The sequence below is a fragment of the Juglans microcarpa x Juglans regia genome, chromosome 4S (assembly GCF_004785595.1).
Source record: "Juglans microcarpa x Juglans regia isolate MS1-56 chromosome 4S, Jm3101_v1.0, whole genome shotgun sequence".
NCBI classification, from domain to species: Eukaryota; Viridiplantae; Streptophyta; class Magnoliopsida; order Fagales; family Juglandaceae; genus Juglans; species Juglans microcarpa x Juglans regia.
Genome location: NC_054601.1, coordinates 20,885,065 through 20,904,735, shown reverse-complemented (window position 1 = coordinate 20,904,735; position 19,671 = coordinate 20,885,065). Strand labels below are relative to the sequence as shown.

Below are 19,671 nucleotides of genomic sequence, written 5' to 3'. Positions count from 1 at the left end.
GCACCTTTTGTCCCATTGACAATAAGACAAACCGCACCAAACCCAGGAGAGAATCTCAGATCCTCAGTCAATGGTGTGTGATCAAATCCAAACTAATTTCTTTGCTATGGTTTTAATTATATGAGATAATGTATAAATAGTAGTAAAATATTATTAGAATATAATTCTTTAATGTTATTTTTGTTTTAAAATTTAAAAAAATTGAATTATTTTTTATATTTTTTTCAAAAATTTAAGAAAGTTGTAATAATTAGCTAAGTAACGATTAAATAAAAAAATTAAAAATTAAAAATTAAAAAATATTCGTATTTGTATTAGTGTTTGGATATTGAAAAAAGATGATAGATTCTGGCTATTCAAACGTGGCATTGGTCGTTCAACAAATATTTTTTTTTCTTCGTTTTAATTATCATCATAGTTTCAATAATAAATAATTCCTCAATCATAATATCAGGCGCCTATGGTTAAACTTAGAAAGCATTTAATAGTATCTAAAAAAAAAATCAAGGTGGGACCATTTTTTGTATGATTAAAAAAACAGGGAGTTGTGTTCTTAGAAGATGAGAATGAGTCTTTAAAAAGTAAAGAGCGTGACCGAATTTATGGAACAGTTTTCCACCTTTGAGCAGGTTATCGGCAGGAGCCACAAAAACTAGTATATAAAGCCTCATAATATCTCCTCCCAACCTAGCAACATTTAGAGTTGCAATCTCTCACGCACTGATCTCAAAAATCAGCCATGGATTCTATTCTCCTCAAAGGGTTGGAACCTTTTTCCCTGACAGTCTTCTTCATCGTCCCCTTACTGTTCATGTTGGGTCTAGTTTTCCGTATCCGCAGAAGGCTGCCATATCCACCGGGGCCTAGAGGTTTTCCGATCTTCGGTAACATGGGGTTGATGAACCAGTTAACCCACCGCGGTTTGGCCAAGTTGGCCAAACAATACGGCGGAATCTTTCATCTCCGGATGGGGTACTTACACATGGTGGCCGTGTCCAGCCCCGACGTGGCGCGCCAGGTCCTTCAGGTACAGGACAACATCTTCTCCAACCGCCCGGCAACCTTAGCAATCAAGTACCTCACCTACGACCGCGCCGACATGGCCTTCGCTCACTACGGTCCCTTCTGGCGCCAGATGCGCAAGCTCTGCGTCATGAAGCTGTTCAGCCGCAAACGAGCGGAGTCGTGGGAGTCGGTACGCGACGAGGTGGACTCGACCGTGAGGATCGTGGCGGCCAGCATCGGCAAGCCTGTGAACGTCGGGGAGCTGGTGTTCGAACTAACGAGGAATATAATCTATCGGGCAGCGTTCGGGACACTGTCGCACGAAGGACAGGACGAGTTTATTGGGATACTGCAGGAGTTCTCCAAGCTGTTCGGAGCTTTCAACATCGCAGATTTCATTCCTTGGCTGTCCTGGGTTGATCCCCAGGGTATCAACGTGAGGCTCTTCAAGGCTCGACAGTCTCTGGACGGATTCATCGACAACATCCTCGACGATCACATAGCGAAGAAGAAGAAAAATCATGGGTCGACGACGGTTAGTGAGGACAGTGATATGGTGGATGATATGTTGGCTTTTTACAGCGAGGACGAAAAAGCTAGCGAGTCCGATGACTCCTTCACACTCACCAAAGATAACATCAAAGCCATCATAATGGTAAGACAATATATATTTACATCATTATAACCTTGAAGAAAAATAATTCACAAATCAGTAATCGAAAACATTTTTAGGTTCTGTCAACCAATCATAATTCCTATAACCACTGTCCCATAATATTTAATACTAGTTATAGATTTTTAAATTATTATCTATATATTTTTAATCATAAAAATAAATTTATAAATTAATATGATTCTATGTGACATATTAAATTTATTTTACAATCTGACCTATAACCTCAAATCAATAAATTTACTTGTCACTTAAACATTTCTTATATATATATATATATATATGTAATTGATTTTAAACTATTAATTCGTAATAAAACCAATAAATAAGAGGATTTGTTCTAAACATGCATCATCTTATATAGCGGAAATATGCAATAAGTGCAGGACGTAATGTTTGGGGGGACGGAGACGGTGGCGTCAGCAATAGAATGGGCAATGGCCGAGTTGATGAGGAGCCCGGAGGATCTAAAGAGGGTTCAGAAAGAGCTCGCCGACGTTGTGGGTCTGGACCGGCGAATCGAAGAGAGCGACTTCGAGAAGCTAACTTACCTAAAGTGCGCTCTCAAGGAGACTCTACGCCTCCATCCACCCATTCCATTACTCCTCCACGAGACCTCCGAGGATGCCGAGGTTGCCGGGTACAGAATTCCGGCCAAGTCCCGCATCATGATCAACGCATGGGCGATTGGCAGGGACGGGAACTCGTGGGAGGATGCTGAGACTTTCAAGCCCTCGAGGTTTCTTAGAGAGAACGTGCCGGACTTCAAAGGGAGCAACTTTGAGTTTATTCCGTTCGGTTCTGGCCGGAGATCCTGCCCCGGCATGCAACTCGGGCTCTACGCGCTGGACTTAGCCGTGGCTCACCTCCTCCATTGTTTCACATGGGAATTGCCGGACGGGATGAAGCCCAGTGAGCTGGACATGAACGACGTGTTCGGACTCACTGCGCCGAGGGCGAGTCGACTCATTGCAGTACCCAGTAAACGGGTGGTGTGCCAACTGGATTGAGGAAAAGTCCGGAAGGGGATGGAAACGAGTGGTTTGGAGCAAGCAAGCTAGCTCGCTCGGACATATTAATGCGCATGGGATAGATCAGCAATGAAAAGGGTCAGAGGTGATCAATTTGCATGGCTTTTTTTCTTTCTCTCTCTTCTCTCTTCTTTTAATTTTAAATGTCAATCTTCTTCTTTCATTTTGTTTTTATTATATTTGGAAAGTGCCAACACAATAACCGATCGAGAAGGTATCAGAATTGAGAGGATTTCAAATCTTCTTACTCTGTGGATAAGACCGTACTCTTTCCTTTGATTTTATTTTTGGATAAAACCCAGAAATAAATTGTGAAAATTATATCTGAAAAATATGAAAAGAAAGCTTTGTCTGTGGTTTAATTCAGCGCATTTGTGTTTTCAAATTGCTTGTAATTTCCTTTTTCCATCTCTCTTTTGTTACGGCTGGAGTACTTGTTTTGTTGATCTTACATGGTTGGTGATAGCTAGCTAGCCTGATCTGGTATTTTACGGGGGACGTGTCTTTCACAATCTCTATTTAGGAATATTGAAAATCATCCCACCAGCGATCAAAAGTCAACATCAATCGTACTCCAAGTTCAAAGTGCATGCACCATTTATATGGTTTTTTTTTTTTTTTTTTAGGCGCACCATATATATGGTTGTTTGCTCAAATAGAAATACTTTAACTTTGGAGAAATCATATAAAAATAAATTTATAAAAAAATATATAATTTGATGTAATACGTCATATTATAAAATTATTTTTATTATAAAATAGATTTAACAGATGATATGAAATCATGCCATTTTGTGAGTTTATTTTTATGTAATTTCGTATTTCTTTAATCCAAATAGGCATTTTTTTTTAAGTTTTTGAAGAATGCTATTGGCATCAAGATTTTAAATTGCAATAAGAAACTGACTTCTCTAAAGTTTTGATCCAAACTCAATGATCAAAAGAAATAGACACGTAAAATAAATCCCACAAAACTTATTAAATATTTAATATTGTACGTTCGAGAAATTACTTTGGAATCGTGGCATACAAAAGTCCTATTTTTCTTACAATTTAAAGTCCTTGGCTAGCTAAAGAGATAACCTATATGCCGAATATTGAGCTGTTTGGCCAACTGAACGTCGCTGTCAAACTTTGTGTTGAGAGCGGGGAATGTAAACGCAGGAAGGTGTGCGAAAGAGGATATATATTTCCTTGGGTGGGCCGGTAAAGCGACGTTGCCTTTTCCCCCCGTTTCAATTTCTTTCCATTTAATAATAATGATAGGAAAAAAAAAAAAAAAAAAAAAAAAAAAAAAAAGACAGATCAAGAAAATTGCTGGACAAAATAATGGCTAAGATCGTTGTATGCGTGATACACATATAATAAAGTTCGTATATATACTCATAAGGCCAACCAGAAAAAAGATTAGGATAACCTAATTTTTTTTTTCAGATTTTTTGTTATAAAAAAAAAAAAGTAATGCTACTCATCGTCTCTTTTTTCATCTTATGATGTGATATTTGATGATTAGAGATTAATTATTATGTTTTACTTGTGAATCTATCATTTAATGACATATCATATGATGATGAGAGGATGATTAAAAAATGATAATGAGCAGAATATATATATATATATATAAATAAGCCGAGTTAATAAAGCTGGCTGGGTTTGCCCCTTTTCCTGTTGAAGTTGAATCGACTGCCGAACAGCTTGCATGCCTACTCCGGACTACGAAAGTAACAACTTCATGCATAAGAATAGAATGGGAAAAAGCTGCTTGGGTTTTTTTTTTTGGTCTTATTAATTTGGGGTAAAAGTTATATAAGAATATTTTATACCCCCCATAAATATAATTGATCTCTATAAAATTTTTAGGACAAGTTTTGATTCACATCGTATTAGATTAGAGATTCTTGAGTTCAGACCAACCTGATTTTACATATTAAACATTTCATGTGTTGGATCTATTTATTGAGGGATGGGTACTTAAAGCTGATACAAATACATGATTATTAAATCTATACATTTCTATTAGTTTAGATTTTTGGAATAAATGGTGATTGAACAAAAGTAACGACCATATCTTCCGTGATGGTAACAAACCATCGGGAAACAATGGTTGTTGCTCCTGGCTTGCATAGTAGGTCACCAATCCTTTTTCTGTATATCTAGGCCGGGATGAGTGGTCACGACTCATAGTGATGTGTATTAAAAAAAAACAAGAAAAAAAAAGAGTTTTCCCATTCAATTTTGAAGTTAATTTGAGTTGTTATGTCATCTAATCATACACCGTATCTAGAATCGAATTGATTGGTCAAAACGTTTGTACGAGTGTGAGTTAATTTTTCACATGATTAGTCGTATCCTAGTTTGATTTTTAGCAAGATAATATTATTATTATTATTAGTAGAAATTAAGAAGAATACAAAAGAGGAAGAAGGTGGAAAGACCCAAAAAACAACCACCTTAACTAATCCATTTAAAGTAAACCTAATTAGTCAACTTATATTCTTGATATTATTATCTTATTCTAAAAAACAAATCCTTTAGTTTTGACATAGTCGATTGAAATGGCGGGTTCGATCAACTTGATCGACAAGGTCTCGAATCAAGGATTTCGATTTGGATTGCTCTTTTGTTTAAAGTGCTCCCTTGTCACCTTCTCTAGCTAGCTACAAACTACTTTTATGGATCAAAGGTTTGTCCATGGCCCTGTGATTTTGCATGCATGCATTAATGTCAGGACTGGACCATGCAACAACCGCATGCACTGCATGCCTGTCGACAAAAACTCCATAAAAGTAATACACTATAACACAATTGAGTTTTTGTGATGGTTTTGAATTTGTGACAGTCCTTAAACAATCACCAAAAATCATTTTCAGTGATAGTTTTAGAAAACTGTCACTAAAGGTGGACGGGAAGTGGTTATACGTTCGAACTATATTAATGTTTTGTTTGAACGTAACTCAGATGATGTCATTTTCGAATGAGTACATGCGAACGTATAAAATGTTACGTTCGAACATTAAGCCCACTTACGTGTGAACGCGTAAGTTATTCATTCAAACGATAGTCATTACCGTTCGAACGCGAACTGTTCTAAATTAAAAATGGAATTTCAAATTAAAAAAGATTGAGAGTTGAAATACAAAAACACTATATAGATTAAATGATGTTTTTCATTACATAAAGTAAAAAAAAGAAATATATTAAAATATAAATACAGAATAAGATAAAAGTGCAAAACATCCAGAACAAGTTGTTTACAAATGTATGAAATTCCTCAATCAATGTGTTGATATTTTCTTTTAGGATATCTAAACAATGGCCAACTTCGGTGACACTTTGTTGTATTGACGCGATCTGTCGGTTGATGTGCGGAGTAATTTCTGAGGCCATCGCATTAACCCAAGAAAGGCGTGCTTTGAGCCAAGTAGGGAAGCAGGGGGCGCATCCCTTGCAGAAGTACCCATCGGCTGCTGATTAGTACTCCCACTATGGAGAGTAACACTAATCCCAGACTATGTTGGAGGAACAAGATCTAGTGCAGGCCCAGGCTCATACTAAGCACTCACCATTCGTTATCCAATGCTTCGACGATGTGAGGTCATGTCTAAGAAGTTCATCTGCTCAGTCAACCACTGCTCCGCTTGGGGTGGCAGTCTCCTGTCCAGTAATAGCCGAGTAATGATCACCCCATATGGTAGGTTGTCAATGGAGATGATGCTTATCTCGTAATGGATTCTCTCAAATATCCACAGTGGTAAGTCGATGGGCTCTCCACGTGTCACTCATATGAGGAACTGTGCACGAGTCCGACTAAAGGTGGCCCTATGTGCCACAAGAGCTAAGTTTGTTGCAACTATAAGATGCAATATGCAGAAAATTGTAGCAACAACGTCTGGGAGAACGTGTTCTTCTATCGAATGGTGTGCGGTATCTCCCAGTTAGGATGAAGAAATCCTCATCGCAGTTGTCATCCTGAGGCTAATTAGTCCCCTCGCCCTCTGATCGGTGTACATCTCTGGCCATGGACTCGACTGGGCTAGTAGATGATGCAGATGTGCCTACATCTGGTGCATCCTCAACCTGAGCATCATCCACTATAGTCGATGCCTCAGATACACAAAAGACCTCGAGTAGCTCAGCGATGACATCTGCCAAAACCTCAAACTGAACACAATGTACAATTGCAATGTGAGATGATGCATCTTGAGGCATGGACAACATTTCCATGTGAAACTCGAGGAACATGGAGGGGTATATCCTCCCCCTCAATGCCCAGATGTTGGTCCAACCTCTGGAAATAAATACAAACCTCACACTCTTCTCTTCCTATATTAGCTCATCGAACTCGTTGATATACACTTCCCGTTCGGCCATAATAGCTCTACAACCTATCCGAGAAGTGCATGGATTCCTTCCCTCCCCCATTTCCTAGTTGTTAAAGGATGAGCTATATTCTGCAAAAAGAAAAATATTAGTATACATATATATAAAGGGGAACAAATTAAATATGTTCTGAAATACGTTCGAATGTAGAACTTAACGTTCAAACGTAAAAGGATAACATTCGAACTTGTATGTAATCACGTTTGAACGTTAGGAGCCAAAAGACCTACGAAACGTTCTATTCGAATGTTTCATGTAAATACATTCGAACATGTGAACGCATTCAAACGTATTTAACTTAACATTCGAACTTATGCAAGTATACCTTCGAATGTTAGGACTAAAACGTCCTACGAGACCTTACATTCGAACATTTGATGTATATAAACATAAACATAAACGTTTAGCTTGAACGTTAGGATCCAAATGGCTAGAAAAATGTTACATTAGAACGTTCTAGTATATAAACGTTCAAACATAATAGTACATTTGAATGTAGATTAACATACGTTCGAAGTACAGATGATCGTTCGAACGTTGCCAGTGGGACGTTCAGATGTAACAGATGAACGTTTGACTCAACCATTTTCGATGTTCTCAAATAGGACATTAATCTTATAATGGTCACCGTAGAAATGAAGTATACATGGAGTGTAGACTATCTACGGTGGCCATTGGCCACTTAGTGGCCGAAAAATCAAGTTACAAATTCGGTCCCAAATGGGTTTCGGTTCATACCACACCAAAACCCCCAAAAAACATTAAAAAAACACAACAAAAGGGAGAGAGATGGATACTAACCTTTTATGTGACGGTTGTGGTGGTGATTAATATTGGAGTGTGAAGAATTCAATGGCTAAGTGCGACGGTTCAAATTTTGAATGTGGGTGGAAATGTCGTTTGATGTTTTGACGCACAACATATATACAAGTAACGTGCAAACGTTACAACTAATAGGTTCGAACGTTACGTTATTTTCTGCACCATACGAACGTGTTTTGTAAACGTTTGAACATAAAAGGAATGAATTTTTCCCAAATATAGTATATTTATATGTAAATATTATATAGAGTATATTTTCCCAAATGTAGATCGACTTGGGAAATACTATATGGAGTTGGTACGTATAGTAATATATACTATATATATTATTTTAATATAGTAATACAATAGATAGTAATATATATTAACTTCCTTCATGGATGAAATGAAGTCTATTTCCTATATATATATATATATAAAAAGATAGTAATATATATAGTAATATGTATACTAATATAATGTACATATTATATATATATATAGTAATACTATATATATATATATACTATAGCAACTATATAGATTATTATAATATACTATATATACTATATACTAGATTACTATAGTATATTATACACACCATACACTAGATTGCTATATATAATATACTGGATTACTAATACTGGATTACTATAAATACTATATACTGGATTACTAACTTTTTTTGTGGAAACTCGAAGCCTGTGCTCATGCGTAGGTGGAGCTGAAACTCAAAGTCGATTCTCGTGCAGAGGAGGTGGGCGGCGAATGCAGAACAAAGGGGGTCATGTAGAAGAGCTTAGGGCAAAGGAGGAAGACGCAGAAGGGGGGACGCAGGAAGAAGCACGAAAAAAAAAAAACAAAAAAATAAAGGATTGGGTTTGGGGGCGGCAGGCAAAGAAAGTGATGATGCTCTCAGCTCCCACTTGCAAACAAGCTGGGCCCATGTGTTTCTTTTTATTTTTTTTATGTATTTGCAGTTTTTGTTGTTTTGTTTTAAGTAAAAAAAAAAAAAAAAGGCTATTGGACTTGGTGTCCATAGCAGCAGAGTCTCGTTCCTCCTCTGGGAGGAGGCAGAGAGATAGTACTCCTCCTCACTGGGAGGACGGAAGGTAATAGTACTTCTCTTCTTTTAGAAGAGAGGTCGTTTTAGTTTTGTTTTTACAAAGCGCTCTTCTCTCAGACAAGCCGGAAGGTTTGTTAGGAGAGAGTTTTTTGAAGTTAAGACAATGTCCATCACAGATAAATGTTTTTACGGGCCTGCCCAGAGTAGATGCGTAGTTTGGCTTGTACTCTAGGTTTTCCCTGTATTGATAAGTCATAGCTGTGACTTCAGTTTCATTGAATAAAATGAAGTTTATTTCCATAAAAAAAAAAAAATTCTGGATTACTAACTAACTATATAGATTACTATACTAACTATATATACTATATTATCTATATAGATTATTACTATATACTATATAAATTACTATACTTACTATAGATACTATATACTAGATTACTATACTATATAATTATATTATATATACTATATAGATATACATTACTATATTATATAATTATATTATATATACTATATAGATATACATTACTATACTAACCCAAAAATTTCGATTACTATAGATTAATATATATTATATTTTTACGAAATTTTTGCCTTTTTTTTTCTAATTTAATCGGTTCAAATCAAGTTATTACTCGATACCCGAACGTATAACAAAAAACTCTAGAGATCATGTCGTGTACCTCTCTCTGGATCATATTGGGTAGCAAAGCTGTGGGGTAGCAAGAGTGGGGGCAAAAGGGAAGAAGAAGGGAGCGACGTTCGTGATCGACTACACAAAGCCGGTGGTCCGGTGGAGGATAAGATCATGGACATCGCCTCCCTTGAGAAATTCCTTTAGGAGCGGATCAAGGTTGGAGCCAAGGGCAACGCTCTCGGCGAATCCGTCAACCTCATTAACAAAAGTCATTCGCTTTTAATTCGTTTTTGGTTTTGGTTGTGCTTCATGTGTATCTAATGAATTACGTGTTCACGGTATCTCAAGAGAAAAGTTTAGAATTTGACCTTTCTGGATTTGGTCTTGAGCTCCCATTTTTTAGGTTTTTCACACTAGGACTATTCATATGGGCCGGATTTTTTTTTTTTGGCACAGTCCGAAACTTGGATAACTGGGTTTCAGCCCGATCCAACCCGGGTTCTGGGCCGGGTATACCTGGATACCCGGTCCGGAACCCGGATGAACATTGCTATTTCACACATCTATTTCTTACATACCAAGCTCATGCATGGTTGAAGTTGACCAAAAGACTTGGTTTCTTTAACTTTGTAGAGATTCTGGAGGCGCTACAAGGTTACAAGGATGGTTGCTTTGAAGCTTTAAGAAGAATGGGATTCGGTCTTGGCAAATTATAATGCTAGTGGAGTTTCAGCAACATGGATCTCTTATGTTGTGTTGAGACCTTTTCTTTTCTTTACTGGAGTTTCAACAATCCACAACAGAAGATTTAAATTAAAGAAATAGATTGTATGTAAAAATGCTTTAGAATTGTATTGGAAAGCTTGAACTCAAAAGGTATGCCAATTTCCTATCTTGCATTGGATTTCCTATTTACGTTGCAGACGCTTTATTACTTCCATCTCTACACTTTGTATTCCCTACCAGTTTTTGAATTGAGGAACCCCATTATATCACCAAAGCTGTTGAAATATGTTGGATTCTCTTGATGATTTGTTCATAAATTAATTATTTCCACCTATACCATTTGATTCTCTGCAAATTTAAATACTCTACTTTCATGGCTTCCCATCAAATTTAAGATGCATGTATGATCATGTAGATCTAAGCCCTTCAGAGCCTGATCATTTTATAGATATCTTTTGTTTTTCCTCTTCAGTTTTTGGCCTTCTGATGGTCATAGATCTGCAGCCATCTTCAAGTTTGAGGTGAGGAGATTCTTTTCACTGCTTCTTTTCCTTTGTGGTGTTAAGTGTTATAATATCTATTTACTCCTATTGCATGTATATGCTAGAAGTTACATGGCATTATTTGTCGAGCAGTTGAAGAATCCCATTGAGAAGAGTGAGAAGAAGAAGAAAAGGAGGGATTGAATGTTTTGTGTAGTAAGTTGTAAGCTGGGCAATCTAGCTAGTTTGTCTACAGAGTCTGTTTTCCCAATGGAATGAAATTACTAACAATACTTTGGGGACATGACTTATATTGGCAATGACTTGGGCTGGATGAATGAACCCCACCATATACCCTGCCAATAAGTTTTGCAGCCTAGAATTTATCTATAGCAGTATTGTTTAGTTTGAAAAAGGTTGAAGTTGTATGGAACAGATAGATCTGTTCCTTGATAGTGGTTTTGTTACTGCATCTTGAAATCAAGATTTTTTTTCACTCATGCCTCCTATAGAAATAAATAGATATTGAGGACTTGCTTAGAGTTCTACGTCATCCATTAAAAAAAAAAAAAAAAAAAAGGGCAAACAAGCCAATTTTTTCAATAATACAAACAGGTAAGTTAATCGGTTATTCGTGTTCGGGTCGAAAATACCAAAACGGAATCAAACATGTTCGGGTTTGGTTTGAAACTGTTACTTTCAGGTCGGGTAAACGATCATAGGTATGTTGAGAAGAGTCTTGTTAGGGCCAATAGAGTGGCCTTCAGAAGTGCAAAATGCACCTTTTTTTATTGCATATCTTTTTCCAAGCATTTTTTAAATCCCTTTTTTAAATTATTTCACCACTATTCACAAAATGCTGAGAAATTCCAAGTGTCCAAACAAATATCTGAGATACTCCAAGTGTCCAAACAAAGTGAGGTATCAAGTAACCACTCTTATTTTCAACCTTTTCTCTTTATTCAGGCTCATCTGCCTCGTAACAACTATCATACCTGACCCAAAATTTCCAGCCAAATTGCATACAATGCAAGGAGCTATAAAAACATATATCAGGTCCCTTCTAAAGAGGCATTGATACCTGTACAGCGGGAGTTCCTACCATGCTCAATTGTCATCCCGTTTTAACAGTCCAAACCATTTCCACTTGGGAACATCTCCATAAATAAAAGGTTTTCATTGTGTCGATACTATTTCAATCAATCCAGAAGAAGAATGGTATCAAATACACATTCGCAATCTTCTTGTCACAAAATCAGTGACATAAACAATGAGTAACATCACCAGCGTGATATTGATATAACACTACTAATATAGCAGGCACGCATTAGCCAACTAATTTGAAATTCAAAAATGAAACTATAATCTCCAATACATGCCAACCGTATCAATGATGTTACTTAGTTGTTATTCTGGTAGTGTTATAGGCAACATTCTTTAGAGACGAGGCATATGGTAAATTCGAAATAAAGTTATATTAGCAGTTCGAATAATTCAAAAATTAACAGAAAGCACTATTTCATGAAACAGAAAGTCGGACACTAACCGACTTAGGTCACTGCACTCCCATTTCCATTTTGGGGCCAAAAGTACTTTGTGCTAAGCTAGCAAACCCCAAACGTACTAAACCTAGTGTTCATTTCCCCACCTCAGAATATGCAGCAAAGAAACTACCATTCAGAAATCAAATTTATCAAGTTCTTTTTTTCCATCAAAAACAAATTAAGACAAGATTCCATGGAAGGACACAGAGAATGGGAGCGGCAAAAGGAGTCAGTACAGCTATATAAGGAATTCTTCCTCGAGCTCCGCTGACACTACAGTTCAATTTTTCTGACTTTTTTTATTCCTTTTCCTTCTTTTCAAACAATCAACAGCTTCAAAAGAATGAACTATCGTTTCGAGTTATATCACTTGATTTGCAATACAATACAACACATCTACATCAAGATGCGGATTACAGCAAGGCCAATGGTAGATATGGAAACAAGAGTACCTATGCAGTATTTTATCACATCATACTTTGCCGCTTCCATATGAGCCCTAAGAGCATGAATTTCCTAATAGCATACAAAGAATATACATAAATAATTTAGAGATAATTTTCATGATGCTAACCAACAAGGCATAACCATTTCGTAGTTTAACACATGTCACTTACCTGATCAAGTTTATTTGTGAGGTTAGTGGTTTCAGCATTCTGATTTGCTAGCTCATCCCGTATCCTCCTGCCCCAGGATTGGAAAGAATGCAACACTGAGTCTAAAAAATGCAGCTAAAAAAGAATTTCTTTAAATTTAGGTCAGTTACTTTCCTTACCCCCTCTCAAGATTCAAATCCAACCGCTGCCCAGCAGTGAGTTTGTCAATTTCATACCTGCATCCCAATCAATCTCTTTACAGAATGAAGATATTGAAAGAAAATCAACAGACCAACTATTTGCATTATATCATACTGAAATCAATAGTATAATAATGGTATAAACCAGACCTCAATTCGCTACGCATCTTCTCTATATCATTTCGCAGCTTTTCAGTCTCATGTTGTAACGAAGAAAAATGGTGTCCCTGCATTATTTGTTATTCAGGGAAAAAACCAACATAATCTTAGGCAGGGAAGCTTCAATTATAGTCATGAAAATTGTACGGTTTGATGAAACCTTGTGCTATTGCAACAATAAATCCTTCATCTTGTAATCAGGAATTTAGCAAAAAATCAAACCAAAAAGGAAAATGAACTTCCTAAACTATTTAATCACATCCTCGAGTAATGTTTAGAGTGGCAAAAAGGACGCTTTGTGTTTATCTTCACCATTCTTCTGACTAATATCATATTCATCTACGATAAAATAAAAAATAAAAAATAAAAATAAGTGGAGCTTTCATTGAGTTCTTGCATGCCAAAGTCTATCAAATCTAGTGGATCACTTTGGGTTGATAGCCATATATGTAGAAAGAAAAAATAAAATCGAGGGAGATTTAAATGCCACAATAATAATTTCTATTTTCAAGGATACTGAATTCAACCAGATCTATAGCTCGACTCTAATCGTCAGTGTTGAGCTAAAAGCCACCCAGAAAATGAGAGGGTTTCACTCACTCTTATGTTCCTTCCCCAATTTAAGCAATTAAAATGTCACTTGAATTGGCAACATTAGTGTAATCCTGTGTTTGACCCACTTCTGTATTGCAATCCCAAACTCAGACAGGAGCCAGGAGCCTAGAGACAAGGCAGATGCTCAATTAAAATCATTGTTCCTCAAAGCCCAAATGCAATGTGCATTGACAGAGTTATCAGTGATTCAATAGGGATGAATACAATACACACGTGAATCTGAAGAACAAAGTCATGAATATCACAATGGTTACTTGATATGTCCAGCAACATCCAAAATCTCCAGCTGCCCATGACCCATACACAATTCATATTCACCTTACAAGTACTAGATCAAACCACACTAAATTAACATTTAGCTTTGTCCAGGCAAGAAAAGGGAAAAAGAAAAGGGAAAACTATCCTATCGAAAGCCACAAGCTTAAAGTCCCATCCAACTGTTCAAAACTAGTCAATACCTGTGAGCTCTGAACTTCGGATTTGAATTTGGACAGATTGGATTCTTGAATCAATTCAATCTACAGACATAAACAGATGCCAAGTATGAAGTTACAATTAAAGAGAAGTAAAGATTGCAATTGTGACCGCATAGAACTTTTATATTTAACATGCTTCATTTATAAAATTCTCTTAAATTAATTAGATTGAAAAGGGCAGAAACATGAATAGGAAAAAAAAAAACCTTCTGCATCTCTGCCTTTGAAACAAAAGACAGAGTCACATTTTCCAAGCTGTCATTCAAAACTTCTGTTATGGCAGCTGTGATAGCCTCGGCTTGCTTCGATGGAACACCTTGTCCCTCTAATCTCCTAACCTAGAAGAAGCACGCATCATTTCATATTCTAGCACACGAGGCGAAGAAATAAATAAACTTTCATCCATTTCCATTACTTTTGAAAACGCAAGTCTAATTCACAAAGAAGGATATGCAAGATAAGAAGCACAATCAACTATGCTCAATTCAACAATTTGGCAAAGCAGAGTTGATGTCTTTTTCCCACAATCAGGGAATGCATAGAAACAAAAACACACAACTTGATATCATTTTTTCCCTGCATTGCGCTTTCTCAGAAATAAAAAAGATTCATAGCACCCAAAGAAAAGAACAAAACAGAAAGACAGGAAGAGAAATGAGAATACTAGGGCTAATGTGTCAACGAGAAACAAACGCTTTCTGTTCGAATTGACGAGCTCAGAAATTTGTCTACAATCGAATTGCCTGTATGTACAAACCGAAGCCAAAGAAGCAGATAACGGGTCGTATACTGAATTCAAGGCACCAAATTCTCTAAATCTGCCTATCCCGGAATTGGTTCCCACTTGTCCCCATCGCCTACAAGCCGTAGCAACGGCCATTAGATACCGCCAAAAGGCCCGAATCGGTTGCAAACAATTAAAACCCTAAAAAACCAACCAGTTCAACAGTTTAGCCACGGAACGAGATTTGTGGAGAAAAATCCAAGAAAAGAACTTTTCGATCAAACTTTCTCGGGAACCAATAGGAGAATAAGAATGAAGATCAAATAATGGGGATACAAATATACGAAGGCCTGTCTATCAAGGGAACAATTAAGTTGATAGGTATGTACGGTACCTCTATCCGAAACAAAGACGATGCAGTTCAGGACGAGGGATAAAGCAGGTCGAAGCTCCTCCTCTTTCCGGACATTGAAGATCTAGCCATGGCCCATGATTCTTGGGAACGGAAAAGTTGGAGAGGGGGGCAAGAGAGATCGCGTTGTGGGCCTATGGCTTGTTTACAGGAAAATAAGGATTAGTTTGGATCTTCAATTCCTCTCAATTTATCTCAATTTATTATTATAATTTTTTTAAATTTTAACACAAAATATAATAAACAATTCAACTTTTTCAAATCTAAAAATAATAATAATATTAAAACATAATATTATAACAATATGTTATGATCTCAACTCACTTTAATATCTAAACACACTCTAAATTTGGTTGAATTATCTCAAACGATAAGATAATTTTTTTTTAAATTAAGAAAAATTAAACTCATTTTAATCAATTTAGAATATTTTAAATCTCGTTTAAAAAGTGAGATGAGATTAGATAGATTTAGATAAAAATTAAGAATTAAATAAAATATTATTAAAATATTATTTTTTTAATATTATTATTCTTTTTAAATTTAAAAATATTGAATTATTTATTATATTTTTGTGAGAATTTGATAAAATTATAGTAATATGAGATGAAACTATTTTTATATCTAAGCAGAAAGTTAATCTAAAAATTTAAATAAATCTCAATTTAAAAAAATTAAACTTATCTCAATAAAATTAATAAAATATTATTATTCACAACTCGGCTTAACTCGGTTCAACCACTAAACTTAACCTAAATAAACGAGGTACAAGGCTGGCTTCTTACAAGAATTTCTCTTTTAATTTTAATTAATGGAATAAGTTATTCTGTCGCGCCTGAAGTGTATAGATTTTTTCATAGATGAAATTGTCCCGTTGAGTTGGATGGACAACGATTCTATATTTTGATTTTTCATTTCTTTTAAAAATTGATAATGTGACTATTACGTGGCAAGGTAAAAAAAAAAAAACTGAAAAATCCTTTACTTAAATAAAGAAAATTAATAAAAATGATTGAAAAGAAATAAAAATAAAACTTATTTAATGAATTTATATTAAAGAACTTTTATTCATTATTCACACACACCATACACCATACTTTTTATTTATTTATTTATTTTTTATCTTACTAAATGTGTAGTATATAGATGATAGTAAAAGAATTTAATTAGTTTAAGAAGAATAAAACTAAAAATAATTTTAAAATATAAAAAAATATGGTGTGTGGTATATGTAGATAATGAGTAGCAAAATTATTTATATTAATATCTAGAAAAAAGGGTTAAATATGTTGAACTAAAATTGTTATAACTCACTTAACCACCAAATTTGTAACAAAAATAATAAAGATCGCATACGTTATCGTCGCCTCTTGGAGAACTCTCATGCCTAATTACAATGAACATGCCCTAATTACGTTTAAGGACTAGTGAGAGTTACAAGCAAATCATGAAGATTGTTTATAGTACAAATAATGGTCGAAGCCCAAGATAATAAAGTATTGTAAAAAAATCGCTTAAGCTCATCCAAAGAATGCTCCATGTCTTAAGAACCTTTTATTTTATCTCCAGCCACAAGCACCACATAATGCAATGAGGGATCATTCTCCACACAACGGCGATGTGGGAATTTCCCCCGATACCTGTCTAGCAACACATAATATCCCTAACTTTTCCAGGCATAACCCATGCAACCCACCCCTCTCCTATTAAAGTTCTCATTTCATAAACACTAGGCCACCTCATAATGTAACAAAAGATGATATACTGATTTTTCATCACTTTTATACATAAAGCACCAATTTGAAATGATGAGATAACATTTTCTTAGATTATTCGAGTTGAGAATTCGCCCAGGAGATACAGTCCAAATGAAGAAAGTAATCTTGAGAGGTACCTTGCACTTCCAGATAGCTTTCCAAGGATAGCTAGGATCATTAGAAAATCCTAAGAAAACCTTATAGAAGGAGAGCACCAAGAATTTTTTTTATTTCCACTCAGATTTCACAATAGCCTATCCCTCATCTCATTACCAATCAACATTGCATTTAATGAATCAAAGAAATCAGCAAACATATCCAACTCCTAATCTTGAGCTGCTTTTGAAAATCTCACATTACAATAGACAACACCATTAGATACTACTAAGCTTCTTTGTCGCAAGAAATTTGGTAGAGCATAGGAAACACGTGCTTTAGAGAGCCCTTTCACCGCACCACACATCGTGCCAAGAGTAAAAACTATTGTCTCTTATAATTGTGAATATAAAAAACTGAGAGAATCTTCTCCATCCAACTCTTATGTTTTTCCGCAATCCCATGACATGTATCCCCCTAACTTCATTAGAGCACCAACCCCCCAAAATACTCTCATACTTAGAATTTATGACTTATCTCCATAAGTCCTCCCCTTCCTTATGATACATTCACAACCATTTTCCTAAAAGTGCTTTGTTGAAAACCCTTATATTATGCACCCCTAACCCACCACATGGTAGTGGTGAGCAAACTTTATCCCAACCCACAAGATGGAACTTAGTTTCATTCCCCATGCCACCCCAAAAATAGTTACAAGAAGTTTTCTCAATACGAGAGGCCACACTTCTAGGTAGTGGAAATAATGATAGAAAATAAGTAGGGAGGTTAGATAAAGTGTTCTTAATGAGAGTTAATCTACCACCCTTGGACACATATCCGTTTCCACCTAGCCAATCTTCTTTCAATTTTTTTCTAACACACCATTCCAAATAGGTTTTGTCTTGTAAGCAGCCCCAATGGAAGATTGAGGTAGTTCAGGGGCAACGAAGGAATCTTACAATCCAAGATAGTTGCCAAGCCCTGAATATTGTTCACACCACCCACACGAACCATTTTAGACTTCGAGAGATTTACCTTAGGCCTGAAACCACTTTAAACCAAAGTAATACAACCCTCAAGTAATGCATATGATCATTGCCTGGTTCACAAAAAAGAAGCATGTCATCAGCAAATAGTATGTGAGATATAATAACACCTCCCACAGAAAATCCAGCAATAAACCCTCCATTAACAGATACACTTAACATACGACTCAATACTTCCATAACAATGACAAACAATAAAGGGGAGAGGTGATCCCCTTGTCTTAATCCCCTAGAATTGTTAAAGAATCATTTCAGTGCTCCATTCACTGAAATTGAAAAACAAACCGTAGTTATACAATACCTAATCCATGAAATATATCTATCCCCGAAACTGTACCTCCCAAGTAAATAACACATCTCAATTAACATGGTCATAGGCCTTCTCCATGTCTAGCTTACATATGAGTCTTGGTGTACCCTTCTTGATTCTACAATCTAAGCATTCATTGGAAATCAACATTGAATCCAAGATTTGTCTCCCCTTCACAAAGGCATTTTGAGATTTTGATATTACACTACTCATAACCTTACTTGTGCGATTGGCAAGCACCTTTGAGATAATTTTATACACCTCATTATTGAGACTAATATGTCGAAAATCTTTTACCTCTACTGTCCCACTTTTCTTAGGAATAAAAGCAATAAAAGATGCATTAATGTTTTTTTTCGAATTTACCAAAGGTGTATAACTCCTAAAAAGTTTGCATAATATCCTCCCCTATCACATCCCAACAATCATGATAAAAAAGTCATCGAAAATTCATCTAGCTACAGGGCTTTATCCTTGGTCATCCCACAAATCACCCGAAGAACCTCTTCTGCTTCAAAAGGTTTCTCCAACCACAAAGAGCTTACTTGAGCAATATTCTCAAAAGGCATACCATCCAATTTGGGTCTCCATGGAGATTTTTTAGCAAGTAGGTCTTCGTAGAAATTGACAATATGGTTCTTAATAGCATCATAATTAGCCATCCAATGGAAAATTTTCGTACAACGGTCCCCTTCCTTCAGCCAAAGGGCTCTTAACTTTTGCCTCCATGAGATTTCCTCCATTAGTAACACATTTTCTAGCTCCAAAGTGAGAGTTAATTTCTTGCAAGACTCCTCCTCAAAAAGAGGAGCGCTCACCTCCCTATCCTCCAAGTCCTTTAAATTCTCCATAAGAGACATTTTTTTGACTAGTTTGAAAACTTTAGCATTCCACCTCTTCAAATTTCTCTTCAGTGCTTTCAATTTCCTAGCTAG

At 36.0% G+C, this 19,671-nt stretch overlaps 2 protein-coding genes across 3 annotated transcripts; one reads left to right on the top strand and one right to left on the bottom strand.

The window, feature by feature from the left end:
• The first annotated feature begins 617 nt into the window (after positions 1 to 617).
• Positions 618 to 3,041, top strand: LOC121263528 (cytochrome P450 84A1-like). Its single transcript, XM_041166464.1, has 2 exons — positions 618 to 1,660; positions 2,065 to 3,041. Exons 1-2 carry the CDS (start codon positions 740 to 742, stop codon positions 2,686 to 2,688), a joined length of 1,545 nt encoding a protein of 514 aa, XP_041022398.1. The 5' UTR covers positions 618 to 739; the 3' UTR covers positions 2,689 to 3,041.
• A 9,517-nt stretch (positions 3,042 to 12,558) lies between these two features.
• LOC121263438 (protein FMP32, mitochondrial-like) lies at positions 12,559 to 15,687 on the bottom strand. 2 transcript variants are annotated; one of them, XM_041166324.1, is made up of 8 exons: positions 15,510 to 15,687; positions 15,056 to 15,316; positions 14,598 to 14,729; positions 14,374 to 14,433; positions 13,292 to 13,368; positions 13,121 to 13,177; positions 12,963 to 13,029; positions 12,559 to 12,861 (listed from the first exon to the last, which is right to left on the bottom strand). In XM_041166324.1, exons 2-8 carry the CDS (start codon positions 15,269 to 15,271, stop codon positions 12,742 to 12,744), a joined length of 729 nt encoding a protein of 242 aa, XP_041022258.1. In that variant the 5' UTR covers positions 15,272 to 15,316; positions 15,510 to 15,687; the 3' UTR covers positions 12,559 to 12,741. The 2 variants fall into 2 exon arrangements, with proteins under 2 accessions (XP_041022258.1, XP_041022259.1); XM_041166325.1 differs by having other exon boundaries at positions 15,149 to 15,316; positions 15,510 to 15,662.
• Positions 15,688 to 19,671: the final 3,984 nt, after the last annotated feature.